General features: G+C 43.8%; 1 protein-coding gene across 5 annotated transcripts; it reads right to left on the reverse strand.

The window, feature by feature from the left end:
• Positions 1-692: 692 nt before the first annotated feature.
• On the reverse strand, positions 693-19,678 carry LOC115389969 (choline transporter-like protein 2). 5 transcript variants are annotated; one of them, XR_003931634.1, is made up of 23 exons: positions 19,532-19,675; positions 12,086-12,134; positions 11,933-12,006; positions 10,611-10,695; positions 10,367-10,451; positions 10,052-10,171; positions 9,909-9,969; positions 9,698-9,824; positions 8,166-8,249; positions 7,823-7,935; positions 7,595-7,726; positions 7,406-7,505; positions 6,973-7,065; positions 6,779-6,866; positions 6,431-6,693; positions 6,142-6,236; positions 5,364-5,467; positions 5,201-5,274; positions 4,995-5,065; positions 4,823-4,911; positions 4,524-4,608; positions 1,393-1,556; positions 694-1,326 (listed from the first exon to the last, which is right to left on the reverse strand). XR_003931634.1 is itself a non-coding variant. In XM_030093580.1 (22 exons), exons 1-22 carry the CDS (start codon positions 19,566-19,568, stop codon positions 1,447-1,449), a joined length of 2,139 nt encoding a protein of 712 aa, XP_029949440.1. In that variant the 5' UTR covers positions 19,569-19,675; the 3' UTR covers positions 693-1,446. The 5 variants fall into 5 exon arrangements, 4 of the variants coding, with proteins under 4 accessions (XP_029949440.1, XP_029949438.1, XP_029949437.1 ...); XM_030093580.1 differs by having other exon boundaries at positions 693-1,556; XM_030093578.1 differs by lacking the exons at positions 694-1,326; positions 1,393-1,556 and adding an exon at positions 2,821-4,268 and having other exon boundaries at positions 4,995-5,070; positions 5,206-5,274; positions 19,532-19,678.
• Between the last annotated feature and the right edge of the window lie 189 nt (positions 19,679-19,867).

Genomic DNA, 19,867 nt, shown 5'->3' on the forward strand with positions numbered 1-19,867 from the left:
TGGAAGCTGATCCACAAAGGAACTAAGCACAAACACGTTTCATCGCAGTACGAGAAGCAGAGTCACACATTCCAGCCTCCAGCAGAAGAACTGTGAACATTCAACAATTCCTGCAATGTCAGACATTGTTCTGAGACGTCAGGTGGAGTTCTCAGTTCAACAGCTGAACAATAAATCCACATCCCAAAATAAAAGAAGCCAAACCGGTTGGAGTCTGGTTGACATGTCATGAATTTGCAATACAACACTTTCAATTCAAAAAATCTCTGTTGATTCTGGTGCGACCTTGAAATTTTGTCCAGTCACGCAACTTGACCAAACTGCAAGTTTGTGCAGAACTTCACAGAGATTGTATGAATTTAAAGTAACTATTGCAATAGCAACATCGCAACCTCCTGGAGGAACTGATTTGGGAGTAAACAGGGCTGGTCCAGGACTCCAAGGAGCAACAAGCAAAACATGACTTATGGGTCTCTCTATTAATGGCTTCTTGTTGTTAGATTGTAATCCACAGTGATAAAGATCATGGAAGCAGATTTGCAAACTAGCCGAAAAATCTTACTAATATTTGGCAAAAGTCAGCAACTCCCCCTACTGGCCGCACAGAGAAACAACACCTCAAAGAGCTGCTCCGGACTTGTTGGAGAAAAATCTGCAGCAACAGCAAGAGACTTCATCTTTGCAGTTACTGTTTGGGCTTTATTTTTATTAGTTTACAACAAAATCACAAGAAATACAAAACTTATGCAAACTCAAAATATGCAAAAAAAAACAAACAAACCCTCAGACGTGTTATATTTAGAGACACTTTACAAAAAACATGCTACTTAATAAAATCCAGGTTAAACTGCGTGGGTCACTTGTAACCGCTTTAGGCTTTTTGATACCACACAAAGCTTTCATACGCCTGCCATTTAGCAATTTTGCTTTGGTATGTTAAAGTCAAACAGTGCAATATACTTAGTAACAGTTGTAAAGCTTAGCCTTAGTACGTCTGCCATGACCTGGACCCTTCAACACTTCCATACAGAAAGAGACAGTTTGAGAAACTGCAGTTCATCAAAGCGTAAAATGTACTAGAAAACATTAAGGCACGCAGCAACTTAAATTAACAATATTTATCTTTTTTATCTCAAGCTCCCAAAGTCCTTCTGTGGTACGAAGTCACCATGTTGGGGTGACAGTCAGAGTTTGAAACATGGTTCTTAAAAAATATGTAACATTGTACAGGAAATCATGAATGAGTCATATTTGACATAAACACCAAGGTATATGGCACTGTACTTTCTCCTTTTTTGTTTCTGTTTGCAATGGTATAACACACACGCACACGCTCACGCGCGCGCGCGCGCGCACACACACACACACACACACACACACACACACACACACACACACACACACACACACACACACACACACACACACACACACACACACCGAGACTCAGTCCACAGATTTGGCCTCTTCATTGGACTTCTTCAGCAGTGAGAGCAGACTCTGTGACATGAAGTACGGCCTCTCTGATGATCCGTCGTTGCGCTCCAGGTCGTCCACTGTGACACAACAGACACAACCAGTTACAGCAAACGATCAATATGCTTGAGTGCGCATCATGGGACACCAACAAATAATATTGTAGCATTACGACACTGAAGCAAATACTGGGAACTTCTTTTTCTTTTGAAATCACTACGCCCAGACGCCATGTTTAGTAAGTAGTTCCATCTTAGCAATCTTCGCATGAACAACTCAATCTGGTAATTTTGCATTAATATTTCACAGCGTAGTGAATGTGTGGATTATAACGTGTCCACCAAAGTGTTTTGGGGTTGTTGGATTTTGTATTTGATGAGTTTGACGAGGGGGAACAAAAATACCATCCACTTCCATTGTGTCCGTCCCAAAAAACTTCCCCGACTCACCTCTGAATAAAAAACAGCTCGCCTTCACAAAAAAAGTAAGTATGCTGTTCGAAATGACTAAGGAATTACGCTAAATGGGCCAATTTGCCAAAATGTTGAAGTATCCCTTTAAACCGAGTCCACCACATAACATAGCCAACACATAACCCAAAGTGCCATCATCTATAAGTTAAAAATTTATATATTTCAAATATATTTCAAGTCATCTGGTACTGAATATGACTTTTTTAGTCTCAGCATTGATCAAATTGTTTATTCCTTCTCTAAATCATGAAATAAAGAAGCTGTGTTTTCCATCTCCAGTATGAATAAAGCCAAAAGCTACAGTTCCAATACCTGCACTGTACAAATTCTCCACTCAAATCAATAATTTCAGCACAATCTGGCGTCTCTGAAATATTGGGATCTAATGCAATTAGAAACAGTTCCCTAAACTAAATTCAAAGTACACGTAAAAAGTGAGGATATTTTTGCTCGGTAGATTATTTCATTGCTGTTCTAAATGCTTTATCACTATAAATATTACACCACAGGAAAGCCTATTTGTTTCCCTTTGGTCAGTAACATGCATCTGTGTGCTGTGCAGCAGGACAGAGTGTGTGAGATGCACACATGAAAACTTTGCTCCCGTTTGGAGCTTTGGAGTTTATTAGACGTTTCACCACCAGAGGGCGCCACTACAGCATCGGTGAAGCGGAAGCTGTGTCACGTGCTACCAATTTACAGAAAAACATCCAAATATACCATATTCATTTCCAAGTAGTGTTACAGCAAAGAAATAATCTGTCTGTACTTTATATATCTATATTTTTGCCAGTTTTTAAAGTATAAACTCACCTGTGTGTGGACACTAAACTGCTGTCAGAGTCTTTTTAAATCCATAACACAACTGGTATGATTAAATACAATCACCTTTAATCAAGATTTACATCCAGTAACTGTGGAATGTCATCAGAAATGTCCGTGTAAAATCAGTTTACATGTTTCACAATGTGACAAAAACAGGAGAAAAGATACAAAAAGCATCCAGAGACTTGAGATGTTAGTTGCAAGCATTCAGAAAAGGCCATGTCAATCAATACCATGCAGCACTTAAACAGAAGGACAGAGCAGGTCAGGTAAAGCTGGTCAACAGGTGGAGAGGCTGGAGGAGGGAGGGCGGGGGTCCGCAGAGTCTGAGAGGTCGAGTCGGCTGCATCATGGCGGCACAATCAATCACAGCACAAACGCCAGTCGGAAATACCAAGGCAAGTAGGTGGCAATACAATATACGGGATCCCATCTCGGGGAGGATCTTTACAAGACTGAAGCCAAAAATACATACTGGACCTACACTACTGTATGTACACGAGTCCCATAGAAAACAAAAGATCCCTTATTTATACAGTATATCAAATCCGTGGGTAGCATTTTGGCGTCAGCTGGTATTATTGTAAACAGTGAAGGAGCTTCACCATCGGTCTGGATGTTCTGACTGTAAACACGGTGGTTCTGTAGTGCATTCGCAAACAGGATTAAGACAACAGAAATCAGTGACAGTAATCAGGCACAGGTTCAGCACTAACAATGTTCTACAGATCTTCACAATATAAAAACCAACACTGTTCTACAACCAACACAAGAGAGCCGTTTTTATAAATTTTATTTCCAAGCTACAGAGGTGCACTGGGCTTTTGACCTGAACCCTCTCCGGTGGACAACACTGTTCTCATCAAATCGAGGCGGTCTGGTCTGAAATCTGAGCTTGCTGTTTGTCGCATATTGAACAGGTCCACGTCACAACGCTGTAGGTGCACTTCTTTCATTCTTGATGCTCTATGAGGTTTACTGAGCTCTGCTTGTTTTGGAGCGTCTACTCCTGAGGTGCAGGTGGAGGATTCTCCTCCTTCGGTTCCTCTTTTTCCTCTTCCTTCTCCTCAGTCTCGTCTTTCTCGGCCTCCTCGGCTGCGGCTGGCTTCTCCTGGGTTTTTTCCTCTGTTTTCTCCTCCTGATTTTCTGTGGTTTCTTTCGCCTCTGGCTCTTCTTTCTGTTCAGCCTCCTCCGCCTGAGGGACCGCCGGCTCCTCCACCTTCTCCTCTGCTGACTGGTCCTGCAGCGGCTGCTCCTCCTCGTTCTCCAGCTTCAGCACCGTCTGCTGTTTGAGGGTGATCTCTCCATCCTCCTGCTGCTGAAGAGGCGTCTCCTCCTCCACCTTCACCTCGTCCAGCGGCTTGGCAGCGTCCGGCTGCTCCACGCCGTCCTGATCCTCCTCCACCATCTTGGTTTTGGAGAGGATCTTGTGCAGCTTGGCGGACATGAAGTAAGGCCTTTCAGAGGAGCCGTCATTTCGCTCCAAATCCTCACCTTCAGGGCGTGTGGATGCGCAGCATGGTTAGTTGTTAAATGAGGGGAATTAATGGAAAATTAGGGGAAAATAAAGTGCAAAAGGTAGGGAATGTATGTAAACAAGGTGAAATTAAAGGGGAGGAGATGAGACAAAGAGAAGAAAAGTCAGAAAGTTGGCAGCAGGAGGGGAAAACCCAGCAGCTCAGCAGCTTCGCACGGTTGTAAACAGGAAGACAGAAACGGTGGCTTTCGACCAAATGGCTCAATACTCACAGAAGCAGAGAAACAGTGTGTCCACACACATGGCGTAGACGCTGAAGAAGCCATGAGCAATGAGGTAGGATCCCACTACCACCGTCTGAATCAAACAGGACAGCAAATGAGACAAATCACAAACCTGCAGCTCTGACGCATCTCTTTCATCACGAACTTTACAAATTAGATATTGTGATAATCATACTTGTGATCAGAGTAATTTGTTTAATTCTAGAAATGGTCTTAATGTAGATAACCACAAAAAGATACAATTAGCTTTTTATTTTCCACGTCTGCTGGCATGTAAGTGTTCTCACCAGAATTGGCACCCAGTAGTAGTTGAGAGACGGTGCAGCTTCTTCCACAGCTTTGATTCTTCCAGAGAAGAAGAAGAAAGAGAAAATCCCTGCACAGAAAAAAAGAATTTAAATTCCGAAACAGACACAGATCTTCTCTCAGTTTGGATCTATAAATAAAACAGTCCCTTACCCACAATGCCAACAATAAGGAGCTTTCCAAGGAACAGCAGGAAGTCGGTCACTTTATCTAAAACAGCCACCCTGATGGAAACGAGAGCAGTGAAGAACATTAAACCGAGCTAAAAATGGCTTGAAAACAAATTATCATTGTCATTGTCCAGTTCACATTCACTGTGCAGAAAACTGCAGTATAAAATCTGAATAAAGAAATCCCACCTGATAATGTTCCTCATGAGAAGAAAGAAAGCGTCCCGAGCCGAGCTGCAGAAATTCTTCCCATAGATTGCAATCTGGAGGACATGAAAGACAACTGGGTTCCATTAAAAGCCCACATTACAGAGAATCTCACAGCAAGGCCACTGTAATGAGGAGACCTCACCATGATATAAGCGTTTCTGTTCAGGAACTTGATGCATTTCTCCAAACACCAGAAGCAGCACTTCATGCATTTCAGAAAAAATTTAGCAGCCTTGTTCTGAGCGCCTGAAAAACACAGTGCAGAAATGAAGAAAAACAGAAGGATTTCACTGAAAATGTGCTTTTGATCACTGGAAAAGATGCATAAAATGTCCAACTTCAAACGAGACCAAGCAGACAGAAACTGCAAAGAGAAATTGAAGTTTCAACTCCTCAAAACTGAGGATATACAGGCAGGAAGATAAAGGACTGTGAGCGGCTTCAGGGTTGGTGTAATGACAACTTCTTAATGTCCCAGTCTGGTTAAAGACATTACTACAGAGGTGGAGCAGGAGGGAATCACACACTCCCAAAAACAAAATGTCCATTCTGTCAACTTGCTGTTTAGTTGATGGTTTGATTTGAAGAAAAGATGACGATAACAAGGTTTTCCTATAGCGCTGTATGTCTTTGTCCTGGACGTCTCCTGCTGGTCTGATGAAAACTCTTTGCCCTCCCTCTGCCTGTGACTTCAACCTGTGTCTGTCGCCACCAAGTGTCCAAATAATGTAACGAATTGGTTCTAAATGACAATAAAAGCTTCTGATTGTGAGACATGGCCCAGACCCACTGACAATATTTTCCTAAACTATATCTGATCGCATGGACGTCTTTCTAAGTGTTTCGCTAGCTGCTCCATTTGGACATTTTTTACAGCCACGCTGACGAGTGCGCTCCGTCGTCAAGTGAACTCCTCTGACCTTTCAGCTTGTGATCGAGATACTCCAGAAGCACCCGGATGACCTGGACCAGAGACAGGATCAGGGAGCCGAACGCCAGGGAGCCTGTGTGGTATCTGAACAGGAGGAACACACAGAGGCCATCTGTGAGCATCACACACACACACACACACACACACACACTGTTCCCGTCACACCTTCGCCCCAGCATATCTCATTTGGAGAGAACAGCTGTTTTTTAATGACATCTCCTCCAAACCCTGGTTAAACTGTGATGACTTCAGTGCTAGTTAAAAAAGTGTGTGCTGACCTGAGGGCTCGTCCCAGAGAGGAGAAGATGGGGTACGCCGGGATGTCGTCCGGCTTTTTGAAGGCCCAGTAATAAGAGGCGAAGGCCCCCGAGAGAGTGACCTGGCCCAGAGCCGTCACGAAGTTGGCACACCAGAAGAAGAGGAAGACGTTGTAGAACTGAAACAGGATGAGGTATTTGTGGTAGACCGTCTCGCCTCCGTAGAAGGAAAACAGGCACTCTGCGTCTGGACACTGAGCTGAGATATTCGAGGAGTTGAAAGTCTGGAGGGAGAAAGAGGGAAACAGTGAAGACTGTGCGCTCGCAGCGAGATAACATTACATTTTCCCAGCTCCAACACATCCCTACCTTGGGGTCGCAGGTCTCCAGTGCGAACGGACAGTCGTCGGTCTTGTTGAAGACTTTGTACACCTGCTCATTAGACGTGGACAGGAAACTGGTCAGAGGCGTCAAGGAGGCAACGAACAGAACTCATCTAGAACCAGGCGGCTACACCGAAACACCCGGCTGACGATTCTGAAGAGACTCAAAGGGAAGGATACACCGCAGTAATGGCCCAGTAGGCGATCACCACCGACAGGAGGGCAAAGGTCAGCAGAGGGTAGAAGAGCGAGGACATGACGTGGCCGACGGCTCTGACAGAGAAAACACAAATCCAAACGTCATCTTTGACACACCACAGGTTAGAAAGAAGAAGAGTTTGATGCTGATGAGAAGCTTTTTTCTCAATTCTTTCTTTATATGAATGAATGACAACTGAATGAATGTTGAATCAGAGATGATCAATTATGTTTAATATCTTACTTTTGTGGAATAGAAACACAATAACAATGTTTTTTGGAAATTGATCTTATTGTCCTTCCACAGAACACATACTGACCACGTGTGGTACGTAGTTTTCACCTCAGCTGAGGATAAATTAAAAAAAGAGATTGTGCAGATTGTAAATCTGGAACTGTTGACCTGCGGACTGACCTGCTGGCCTCTTTGATGAGGGCGATGGCGATCAGGATCCTCTTCCTGAGGAAGATGAGCAGCAGGATGATGATGAATTCCACAATGGCCAGGATGATCACTGCACAACAGAGCATTCAGCAGCTTAAGACGAATCATCATCGCTTCAAAAAGGGTTTTACGGCAGAGGAAAAGTGTATTTATGCTCACTGAAGGCCAGCCAGGTCTGTCTGATCTGCAGGTAGATGGAGAAGTCCGTCTGCAGGCCCAGATCACGGATGGTCACATCAGACCCGGGCTGCCCTTTCAGGCTGGCAAACTCCATGTAACAGTGGAAAATACCTAAAAATACCCAACTTTATTAGATTTTTCCATTTTCATGAAAAAAAACAAACAAAACAAAACAAACTTTATTATCCTCAGAGGGCGAGCGCTCACCGTATCCAATGACGAGAATAACCAAAACAATCATGACCCACACCATGACGCCAGCCAGGAACCGCAGCAGCACGATGAAAATCAAGCTGACCACCATGGCTATAACCAGCCCTCTGCAGGGAGCGCACACAGAGAAACACATTAAAATGCCTCTGTGCTCAGCGGAGTCACTGCTGTGCAGATATTCTCACTTCTCTGTGGTGAATTAAGTCTTGTCTGACATTGTTTTTTCACTGCAAGTGTTTGTTTCTGAACGGCAACAAGAAACATCTGAATGAATCGGTTCAGCACAGCGATGATGACTCCTCCTGGTGTTGTGTTCCTGACGACAAAGTGAACTTACAACAATATCCAGTGCCAAGACTGAGTGTAATCCTCGAAGATCCTCATGGCGACTTGACGAGCTTCAACGGCCAAATTTGACTTTCTGTGAGAGGAAAACAAGAGCGAGATCAATCATCGGGGTCTAACATGGACATGTACAGAGAACAGCACCGCAAAATCCGCCAAAATGAAATGAAAGATGATCAATTTTAGGTTGTTTTTAGATATTATCACACTCATTTCTCAGTAAAACTACTTCAACTCTTTCAAATATTTCAAATAATTCTTATGTATTTTCAAATATTTCTATATTTCCTTCTTATCTCTGAAGCAAGCCACATCCTGATTTCTCATTCATTGTTTCTGTGTCTTCAGAAGAGCTACAAACACAAACATTCGTTCATTTCTCAATTCATTGAAGAAAAGAGGAACCTCTCCTCTCATGATTACCACAACCTAAAATAAATGCTCTTTTTGAAACATTCAGCAGAAGGCTATGTGCACATGCATGACACAGGAAGTAGCACTGCCAGACTGTAACTTCCTGCTGTTTGCAGACATAAAAAAAAAAGATCAAACTAACTTTCTGCAAGAAGATTCTGTCACATATGACACCATTTCCTCATTGTGTAATTATGCACAAATAAAACCAATTTTCTTTCGTTTCTTACTCTCTGTGTTTCGCTTTTACATTCCATCAACATTTTATTTCTCTGCGATAGTCTATACGCTCTTTCTTTCACTGTGTGTGTTACTTCTAAACCTTGTGATAGCACCTTGAAATAACTGCATTGTAGTTGGTGTTCGAAAATTAAAATTGAATTCAACTGAATGACTAATATCATCTGTAAACAGCCACAATAAACACCACACTCCTGTAAAGTTTCCGCCTCATTCGACTGACTTGGCTTGAAAAAAGAAAATCAATCCTCATTATTCCTGTCCACCTTCAAATTAACCTGACAAATGTGTTTGTGCATCGAGGGGATTCAGCAGTGAGACACTGTCTGCTGCGGCATAACAGGAGGCATTACTCATCGTCCTGACAAATAACTGGCAGGAGGAAGCGCCGACGCCTGCAGAAGGAATATGTTGACAGATAGAAAACAGCGACACGAAGATCACGGCGAGTGAAAACGAACTGGAACAGAACCAGAGGCAGACTGAAGCTGTAACGAACACATGTCGGCGAACAGAGTCAGAATCTGAGTCTCCAGTTTTTCCAGAACCAGGTGAGGTGAGAGGAGGATGTGATACTGTCAGCTGCTGTGGTCTTTCCAACGGCGTGAGACCTGATCTACTTTAGATCGCCATCAGCTCTGAGCTGAAATCTGCATCCTGGATTTACAATCATAAATGTGTGATTCACTGAATCCAGCTTCAATCATATAAAAGAGGTGCATCTATAAGAGGTCAGGCAGGAGCGTAGCTCTAAAAAAAAGAAGCTAAATATCATTTTTAGCTTCCAAATGGTATTTCCATGTGTACGTTAACTGATGCAGTGTCTTCTAAACAGGTGGATTTGTTCATTTTTAGTTGAAAAACACTCACTTCGACGCCTCCAGCACGTCGGAGGCGTTGATGCTGACGCCCTGCCCGTCATCAAAGGTGGTCTCGTTGCCCACCACCACCACGCCGCCCTTCATGGTTCCCAGAGCGGGGAGGCAGCGCCGCGTGACTGCAGGGGGAGGAGTCACACAAGGGTCAGCCTCAAGCAGGAGCAGCCAGTCCAGAATAGAACGACGCAGAGCAGCTCACTCACAGGCTTTACTGGGCATCAGCATGGCAGGACACAAGCCGTCCCTCAGCAGCTCGGGAGGACTCTGGAAGAAAAAGGCACAAAATGAGCCATACTGAACTGTTCGAGTTGTTCACATAACTTAAATAATCGACTGAAATACCTACCAGCTGGGAGAAGTCCACTCCTTCCTTGCAGTACCGTTTGTAGTATTCATGGTCTTCTTTGCTGCCCAGCTTGGCTTTGACCAGCGTCAGATGCCTGTCAGGACAGCTGTCCACGCATAGCTGGACACAAAGCACAACATGAGCACAGCATGAGGATTTAAAGCTCGGACAGGCTGCGATAATCTCAGGCCTCGTTTACACCATAACGTTTCAACTGAAAACGCTTTAGCGTTCCCGTTTCAGAAAATGTCCTGAAAACGATGTCGGCTTAACACCAGTGGGTGTTAATTTTGTGCTTTCAGCAGGGTTTCTGACCTGCGTGGTGGGACACTGGAACTCCAGCAGCACCAGAGGACTGGCACATTTCAGGATGTTGAAGTAAAACAGGAGAGGCTTCTTCCTGTTGCGGGACAGAGGAGCAGAAACTGTGACTACTGCGATGAAAACTCATGTCTGCGAGAGAGAAAGTCGAGACGACATTGTGTGGAAATGACAGACTGCAATCTGCATGTGAACGCTTTCCAAGGACACATGTGGCGTGCGCGTGCAGGGGACTCACTCCAGACGAGTCCCGGCTTGTCCGCAGAACTGCCCCCTGCTGTCTGTGGGGTAAATCACCTTTCTGGGGTCACCCTGAGACCAGGCTGCAGCGAGAGGAACAAATAAAGCAGCAGCTTTAGCACACCTTTCCTTATTGTTAGGACATTTCAACACTCAAGATGTGATTCTCACAGGTTGATTCCTGGCATCTCTGCTCTGCTCTGATTTGGAAAAATGCCTTTTGAGTGAAACTAAGTGTAAAAAAAACAAAAAAAAAAACAAAAAATAAACATACGAGAGTGTTTATACACACTCAAAAGACAGACAGGTGCAGTGTGAGACATCAGGCAGCCGATGAAATACCTGCCTCAGTTTGAAGCGTGTTAACACTTTGCAGCCACACATAACACACACACATAACGCATGACACAGACCACGGTGACCTTCAGTGCAGGAACATGTAACGTGTTGAAGAGCTCTTCAGTCTGAGGCTGTTCTAACCTCCTTCTTCTTATGAGACACTTATCACCATGGATACGTACGTCCCGGTTATAAAACATGTTTTATACAACGCTTTTCTTCATACAGTGAGTGAACAATGTACTCTCACACTGAGGGTCACTTGTATTTTTCTTACATATCACTCCACTGCAGGTCACCATCCTCACAGTGAGAAGATCCCCGGTTTAAGTTCAGGCTCAAGAGGGTTTTTGTGTGGAAGCTGCATGTTCATCCTGTGTGTGTGTGTGTGTGTGTGTGTGTGTGTGTGTGTGTGTGTGTGTGTGTGTGTGTGTGTGTGTGTGTGCACTCCAATTTCATCCCATGGTCCAATAACACAGATTCCAGGTTAAACAGTATCTAAAGAACTGCTTCAGTGTGTGTTTGTCTTCTGTGACGGACTGTTGACCAGTCCAGGCTGGCCCGGTGAAGAACACAATGCATCATATTATCCACTAATGCTTTCATTCTTTTCATAAAAATGTTATATCAAGTTGCAAGAGTACTCATATTATTTACTAAATTTGGATTACAGGCTCTTGTGTGTCTGGTAAAAGTACTGATTCAATGAAAATCAGAATAGAAGAACTGAAAGAAACATACAAAAGAAAACATACAACTTACAATGCGCGCACACACACACACACACACACACACACACACACACACACACCACCAAGATAGAGCTGTTGACAGATGTGCACAGATGGGCCGATGTGCGTGTCCTACTTAAACAACGTGGCTACTGAAGAGGAAAATAACAGGCTGTGAAAAGTAGAGTCAATTCAATTATGAAACAATAAAGTGATAACAGTTGACGCAGAGATGACGGATGATTCTTACCCAGAATGCCCACAGCGAAGTACCCCAACAAAGCGAAGATGAAGACAATGCAGCAGAGGATATCTGTGCAGCTCCTGAGGAGGAAAACGAGAGAGGGAACTCTGTTAGTCCAGAAAGCAGCGCAGCGATCAGCGAAGGAAAAAGAAGTTTCACCTGTTGTAGATCGGTCCTTTAAAGTTTGGATCAAACTTCCTGGACTCCCCTGAGGATGCAAAGAAACCACAGGCCTGTTAGTGTGTCTCCTGTTTCCAGCAGACTCGCTATCAATCCGGAGAGACGACGCAAAGTGGTTTCAGCTTGGTTAAAGAGCATCGGCATCAGTGTAGTTCGTTACAGTACACTAATATCAACAACGGCAACAAAGATGACTGTATTTCTGAGTTAAATATCCATCACTCTTGTTTTCATTATTAATCAGAATTGTAAATTAATTGGCAGATCTCTCTTGATCTTATACTCCAGTTTATCTGGCAGTGTGGCAGACGCTCATATTCACACATACTGACAATTTAGAGACAGAGAGCTTTGAATGCTTTTTTCTTCTTAAAAAAAAAAACTGAGAAAATTAGATAAAATACAGAAGAAAATCAAACACACTTCAAGGAGAAAAGTTCCTCTTTTCCCCTTTGTTTGCTTCACATTGGTTTGAGTCACTTTCTGCTGAAAGTAACTGATCTCTGATGTGTCAAACACTGATTTAATTATACTTTTCAGAACAATTAAAGAAACGAACATTACTATATTTTCTTCACTTCATTGTGGATTGGTTTTAACTCGTGTGTGAACACAAACTGCCCACCGGATGAAAAATCTGTACCATTACAGAGTTATTTTAAACCAGACTGGCTTGTTAGAATCAAAAAGAATCTATTTTATGGGACTGATTGTATGCATGTTAATGAGTGTAATGTAAAGGAAGGAGTTTCTTTCTGTTGACAATGACTTCACCAGAACAAAAGGATTCTTCTGCTCGACTGTCATGCCTAGCAACCCACAAAATGGCTCCCCACGGCGCTCTGCGCTCCCGGAGGACTTCGCCAACCACCATGGAAACACCTCAGACTCGGCGCAGGAGACGCATCCTCCGAGAAACTCTGTCCACAGGCAGAGGAGGCTGCGAGCATGAGTCAACCTCTTCCTTTCAGGGCACGAGACGAGCTTTACCCCTCCTCTGAACCTGTAAGAGGATCTAGAGCCCGAGCGCCGTGCCAACACATCCCGTCACATCAGACCGCCGCCACACCCTTCCTGACCATCTATAATTGAGCACGAGTGAGCTGCTCTTTAAAGAGCAGACGCTAAGGGCCAATCCCAATTCTACCCCTTACCCCTACCCCTTACCCCTACCCCTATGATATGCGCGTTCACGAGGCTTAAGGGCTATCCCAATTCTCCTTTTTGAATAGGGGTAGGGGTAAGGGGAAGGGCTATTTCACCCCTTTCAGCGAAGTCTGCATCGATGCTCCCTATTCTCTATAGGGGTAGGCGGAGTTTCACATTGGCCAGAAAAAAACAACATGGCGCCCACCACGGAGTCACACAAATGTAAGATTGCTTTCTGTATACTATTTAAAAAGCTATAAAAAGTGTATTTGCTTCACTGAATTTATAGATAAACTAGCGTGACAGTGTCCCAGTCATGGATTAACGTTTTAGCGCTGCGCAGCACCGTTTCCAATCGTGAATTTGTAACTTATGAAGAGCACTAATCACTGAATTAACATCATCCTTTATCATGTTTTTAACGTAATATGTTAGACACAGGGACCCCCGATGAAACCCGACTGCTGATTCAGTTTAGAGCCGGGTTCCTCAATTAGCGGACCGCGGTCCACGACCGGACCGCGGCACACCTCGCTGCTGCCCCAGGGCAAATGTATGGAAAAAAAAAAGAAAAAAATCTTTCTTTAAACGCTCCATGTTCCGTGTGAGCACCGTTCTGCACCGCGCCGCTCTGTGCGTGTCCAGCGCACTCCGTCGCACCGCACTGCTCGGCAGTCCTCGGTATCGCCCCCCCCCCCCCCCCCCTCCTCTCCCCCCTCCTCTCCCACAGGGCGCTGAAGTCCGGACCCATGCTTGTATATAAAAAGCAAATGTGGACCTTCAAGATTTGTATTTCAGGACCCCTGGTTTAGAGGTTAAAAAGGAAGAAAAGTTTTTGAAATCAAAATACAGCGCCAAAACACATTGGGAGTAAATTATATTATTAGTCTAAGCTATAATATGTCAGTAATAAAACGTGTTTATATAAACATATCTGTATTACTTTAGGAAATTCATAAAATAAAATGGCTTGGAAGGAGAAGTTACAGCCCAGCAAGCTTCAAAAAAGTGGGAGAACCTCAAAAAGAAATATAAGGTAAATAATAATACCATTTTTAAAAAAATAAAAGTAATTTCTAATGTAATTTCTATCATTTCTAATATCCATAATTTTTTGTTGTTATAGGAGTGCGGCGGGGCTTAAAGGGCCAAGGGGTATCCCAATTCATAGTGCTGCAAAGATAGCCCTAGCCCTCAGCCCTATTCTAAAAGGGGTAGGAGAGTGATAGGGGTAGGGCTAAGGGCTAAGGGGTAGGGGTAAGGGGTAGAATTGGGATTGGCCCTAAGCGAGCATTACAGACCAAACTGCTGCCATTCCATGAAGCTCATGAGGTCCATGTCAGCGGCATCAACCTTCACACACACACACACACACACACACACACACACACACACACACACACACACACACACACACACACACACACACAAACCCGAAGCAGAAACTAAAGAAAGGCATTGTTCTGAGAGAGGTAAGATGTAAACACGGCAGCAAACGCAGTCTTTCAGTCATCATCAGCAGACCGCCGTGAGCTGCTTAGCATTGATCTGACACAACTGAATCCTGTCAGCTAAACATTGATGAGAAATCCGGGCGTCAACAGTACCTGCTCGCTCGTATTTAGTCATTCTGCCGCTCGCTGTTCGAATACGTGAACCGTCGTCTCAGCGCGCTGCTGTTATGAGGTCTCTGATTCCTTTTCTACACTTCCTTGTTTTGGTGTGTTTGGCTTCACCGCCTGTTTGCCCTTTCTCTGCCTGGCCCCTCGAGACTTCTGCATGCAGCTTCGGCAGGGGAATTGAAAGATTGAGAGATAAATAAAGAGAAAGCTCTACTGTAAAACATGACATACAGAGTAAGACGATAGAGAGTTGCCTTGAGTGACGCTCTGTGATCTAAACCGTCTTTCACCGCTGCGTCATTACAGTTATTTTAGGCCTCGGCCATGTCCAATGGATCAGCATGACAAAGTGCATGCTGCTGCTTTACAGTGGGCTCGCTGCCTTCCCATTTCTGAAAAACTCAAACATACACATGACACACGCTGAAAATACCCAACTCTCAACGTTTCCTCGACTTCCTGCCTGGATATCTCGCTGTTTTTTTTCCACAGCACCCCCTCTCTTACTGCCTCCATGGCGAACAATAGAAAACAATGTCTTCAGATAGTTCCATGCTCTGTTCAAACAATGATTTGGTTATGATGGATTATGTGTGTGTGACATGTATGCGTCACTGAGCCCGACTGAAAATGTGTGATAAGGCCATCCTACATGTTCCCCGGTGGCAGACGGCCACCTCCGCTGCCATGTGACACACTAAAAGGCTGCCATAGTCTGAAATACAATACTAACTATTGAACTCATGAGAGGATAGATTGAACCATGTACATGCAAATGAGAGAAACTCAGTGCTTCATACATATCAGACTTCTGAGGACTGATTTTGTCCTACTGAGAGCATGAGGAACTCTGATATTGATTGGAAAGAGTTCAACTCTAAACGCTGTGGATGAGATGACAGCGTAAGAAAAATATCGTCACATGCAAAAATAACACTTTCACAAAGTACTTCACTGCACCTTCAGCAGGGCAGCACACTCGCCTCACAGCGAGAAGGACATGGGTTTGAATCTTGGACAAGACTCTGAGTGTGCCGTTTGCATGTTTCCCCTGTGCATGTGTGTGTTTCCTCTCAAGGAGCAAAAACACACACTAGAGGCTGACTGGTGACCCAAAAGTCCCATTTTCATATGAAGACACCAACATTTTGTTGCATTTTGGGAGTCTATTTGCACAACAAGTCACTGGAAATACAACTTTTTGGAAACACTGTCCATAGAAACAGGCGAAAACACACCATGTCCAGTTCTCAGTTCTCAGTTTCATCTGTTATCATCTGTCCACAGGAATGTCCATGTACTCTCCATTGCTCATCTTTGTAGAGGACTGTTTCTCTGTGCATGTGTATGTGGGCACCCACTAGTGGCCTACATGAAAATTACATTGTTTGCAGTCTAAGCAGACATCATTTCCAAAATGTTGCTGTGTAAACGTGAAGCTTTTATGAAAATAAAGCACAAACATAATGTAAAAAGGGTTTAAATTGGCTCGAAGTGTGTGCTGGACCAGCCTTTAACTATAGTTAGTTGTGAATTGGCTCCAGAGCCCAGCGATGCTGAACACAAACTGGATTGCTAAATAAAAAAGAATTGCATAAAATAACAGCAAAGTGCTCTGCAGCTCGGCCTTCGTTTTTTTTTTTTCTTTTCTTTCTAAATGGGTTTTCTGTTTAATTCAATTCTACTTCTTGATCAATATGTACGCACGCACCTCCTCTTTTTCTTTACGGAGAAGGAGGCTTTCGATCAGCCCGTCATTTGTAGCACCATCTGCGAATGTGAGACATGCAGCTCCACTAAAGCTGGAGGAACAGGCGGCTCGTCGCCTTCAAACAATCACCGGCTGCACTGACAAGCGCTCCAGCAGATTTGTTCTTGGTGTTATTGTGTACAAGCTGCCAAATGTCTTGGACGTGAGTTTTATTTGAAGGTGCGATCTATAAATGTCGACTGATGTCGGTCTGCTATAGGTTTGGACATGTGGCTCCTTGGAGAGGAGCGTTTTAGAGGCAAAGCTGCAGATGTAGGAGGTGTAATTTCAGTGGGGAAGCAGAATTTGTCAGTTAGCTCATTATACATCATCTGAGGACAGAGAAGGTAAAAAAAAAGAAGAAGAAAAAAACAAACCCACAGGGTCTTCAGTCTGTATTTACCGTAGGTTCATATGTAGCTACAACATCAACAGTGTACATACACTTTCAGTCAGGGGCGTCAAACATAAAGCCGAATAAAGAGGCTCTAATCCAACCCATCAAATCATCAAGCCAACTGTCAAAATTTCAAAGAAACATAAATTTTGTTTCAGAAATTTCTTAAGAGTAGCAGACAACACGACACTGAGACCGGAGCTATCCGTGATGCTAACATGAAAGCTAGCTACCTCAATGCTACTAAATTATCCTCAAAACCATGAAGCCAGGATGAGTTTATAAAAACACCCATAATGCAAAAGACAGAAGAGACATTGTACTGTATTTCGCACCAAAAGTTTTCATTAAAACTGGTTTTCGTCAAGACTGTAGTCATTTCTAGTATTAACTGGTTTATGCAAAAATATGGACATTATAATCACACAGACTTTCCACCACAACAAATAAAATCTTTAAAATTTAAATTTAAAGGTTATTATGAGACTATTTCACCAGTCCGGCCCACTCAAGATCAAATTGGGCTGTATGTAGCTCCTGAACTCAAACGTGTTTCACACCCCTGCTTGACTTGAGCAATTATTTAAATACTTTTGAGCATGAATGCAAACCATGGGCGTGTGTGTGCATGTGTGTGTGTGTGTGTGTGTGTGTGTGTGTGTGTCTCTTGTGGAGGAAGCGGTGATGTCATGACTGATGGGATCCAGTAACGGGCCCTCAGGGGTTATCAGATGGACCGTTCCCAGCTTCCTTTAACGGGTGAGTGGCCACTGTGGCTGCTGTTGGTTGCATGTTTGTGTGTACAGAGTGTACGGTGAGGAAGACAGTCGGGATAAATCTGATCCCCACTGCTCTTATTCCTGACATTTTTATCTGTATATTTAGGACATGTAGATAGAGAAAAACAACTGACTGCTTGTATTTGTTGTCGCACACAGATAATACTGTAATGCATCAAGCAGATGTTCCTGCTTCAGAAAACTCCCTTTTTACACTCACTAACGGGGTCACTGGCCTATATTCTCCTTCATGAAGGCGATGAAACACATTAAGGTCTCATTTTCGAGAGCTAAATAAAACCTGACAGCCACGGGCTCAGATCACTGTCTTCCTCCGGTCCTCACACTTCACTGCTTGGATCAAACAGCAACAGTTTGTCTCATTTTTCCAAACCGACAGCTCCGACTGTTCCGAAGAGCGAACTTCACAAACCGTCATTATAAAACATTTAGCTGGTGTCTCCCGAGTGTGTGGCAATGCATCGAAGTCTTTGCCAGCTGGATATTGACTGGAAGCCTCCTGACTCAGTCTGCTGAGTGGGAAGAGCAAACAAGGCTGAACACAGGCCAGACTCTGCAGGCTGCAGCCTGCCTGCAAGCATGCATGCACGCCAGCGTCAACGAGAAAATGTTGCAACCAGGGAAAAGTCAAAGAATAAACTTGGGCAGTAAAATTTACTATTATAACCGAGCTAAAACAAGTCATTTAAAATATATAAGAATACTACTCCAGCTAAAAAGGGCTGTGGTTCCTGACCTTTTCTTTCTGGCAAAGGGAAGTCAATGAAAAAAACTGTTTATACAGGAATAGGAAAGCCTCCAGGAAACACTCCACAAGAGCTTAGTAGGTCAACATGGGAGGACGTTTGCACCATGGAAAAAAGGAGTAACTGATCAGCGCTGGGGTTGTCTTTCTAAATGAAATCCCCGCATGAAGATTACAGCCCGCTTTAATAACCACCCTCTCATATACCAACAGGCAGATAAAGGGGCTTTAAAGCAGGAATAACACCGGTTACAAAAACTTCATGACTCAACGGTTTTCATGCGTAACAACCCAGCCCAGACTGGAGGAGACCACACCAAGCTGCTGTGGGGAAAAATGCATGTGTGACACACATAACAAGCAGCAGTGAGTCATGTGTTTGGCCGATACACTTCAGAAGTGCTCTGTGATATATGTCCATGAAAAGAAGATCAATCTGACAGCAGCAGCAAACATCTGTGGAGCCCATGTGTTTCTATTTCTGTGGGAGAAACTAACATGTGACAGTCTGCAAAAGAACCCAAGGGAACATAATGAACCAAATGCACTGTACAAGCATATAAAAACCCTTATTTATATGTGGGTTGTGTTGTTGTTTTCCCGTTAAGTGAACTGGATTGGAAATGCAAAAAGCCTATCTTGTCTCAGTTATTATTTAAACACCTTGTTGAATATGGGTGAATAAAGACAAATAAATAACACTGAGCTTCATTTCAGCTACAGATCAAAACAACAAAACCACCCGTTATTCACCATGCACAGTAAAACAAGAGAATTACAAAAGTGGCTTTAAAGATGTTTGTGGAAACTGAAATGAAACCCCTAACAGCTGAGGATGGGGATGCCTCCAGATCTGCCCAGGACCCAGGAGGTCCACACCCATCCATCCATTGCAGTCATTGTTTCCATTTCTTCGCTCGTTAGGAGAAAAATCAAAGACCGAGAAGAGAAGCTGCTCTCACCGTATTTGGGATCTGGGTTTTTCTCCTCCAGCTCCATTCTCACACCGTCGGCTCCGAGCTGCGGATCAAAGCTCAGACAGGACAGTTACCATGGAAATAACCAGGCAAAAAATAAATAAATTAAAAAAAAGCCCATCAATAAGACTGACCGACTGCAACACAACACAGACACACGGAGAGCGACAGCGAGAGCGAGAGGGGTGCGGACTAACGGAAAGAGAATCCAGCCAATCAGAGAGCAGCGCTCTGTAACAGACAGTCCTCACGGCCAATCAGAGAGGGTCTGTGCGGGGCCAAGCCCCTCCTCCTCTCACTGCAGTGGAATGTGTTTGTAAT

The sequence above is a fragment of the Salarias fasciatus genome, chromosome 6 (assembly GCF_902148845.1).
Source record: "Salarias fasciatus chromosome 6, fSalaFa1.1, whole genome shotgun sequence".
NCBI lineage: Eukaryota > Metazoa > Chordata > Actinopteri > Blenniiformes > Blenniidae > Salarias > Salarias fasciatus.

Bases quoted from the DNA above. Each gene is read 5' to 3' on its own strand.
- LOC115389969 (XM_030093578.1), bottom strand. From the start codon at position 19,568: ATGGAGCTGGAGGAGAAAAACCCAGATCCCAAATACG. The intron at 10,696-11,932 runs GTAAGAATCATC...CTCTCGCTGCAG, and splicing joins CTTCGCTGTGGGCATTCTGG to CCTGGTCTCAGGGTGACCCC. The intron at 7,727-7,822 runs GTGAGCGCTCGC...GGGTATTTTTAG, and splicing joins TATTCTCGTCATTGGATACG to GTATTTTCCACTGTTACATG.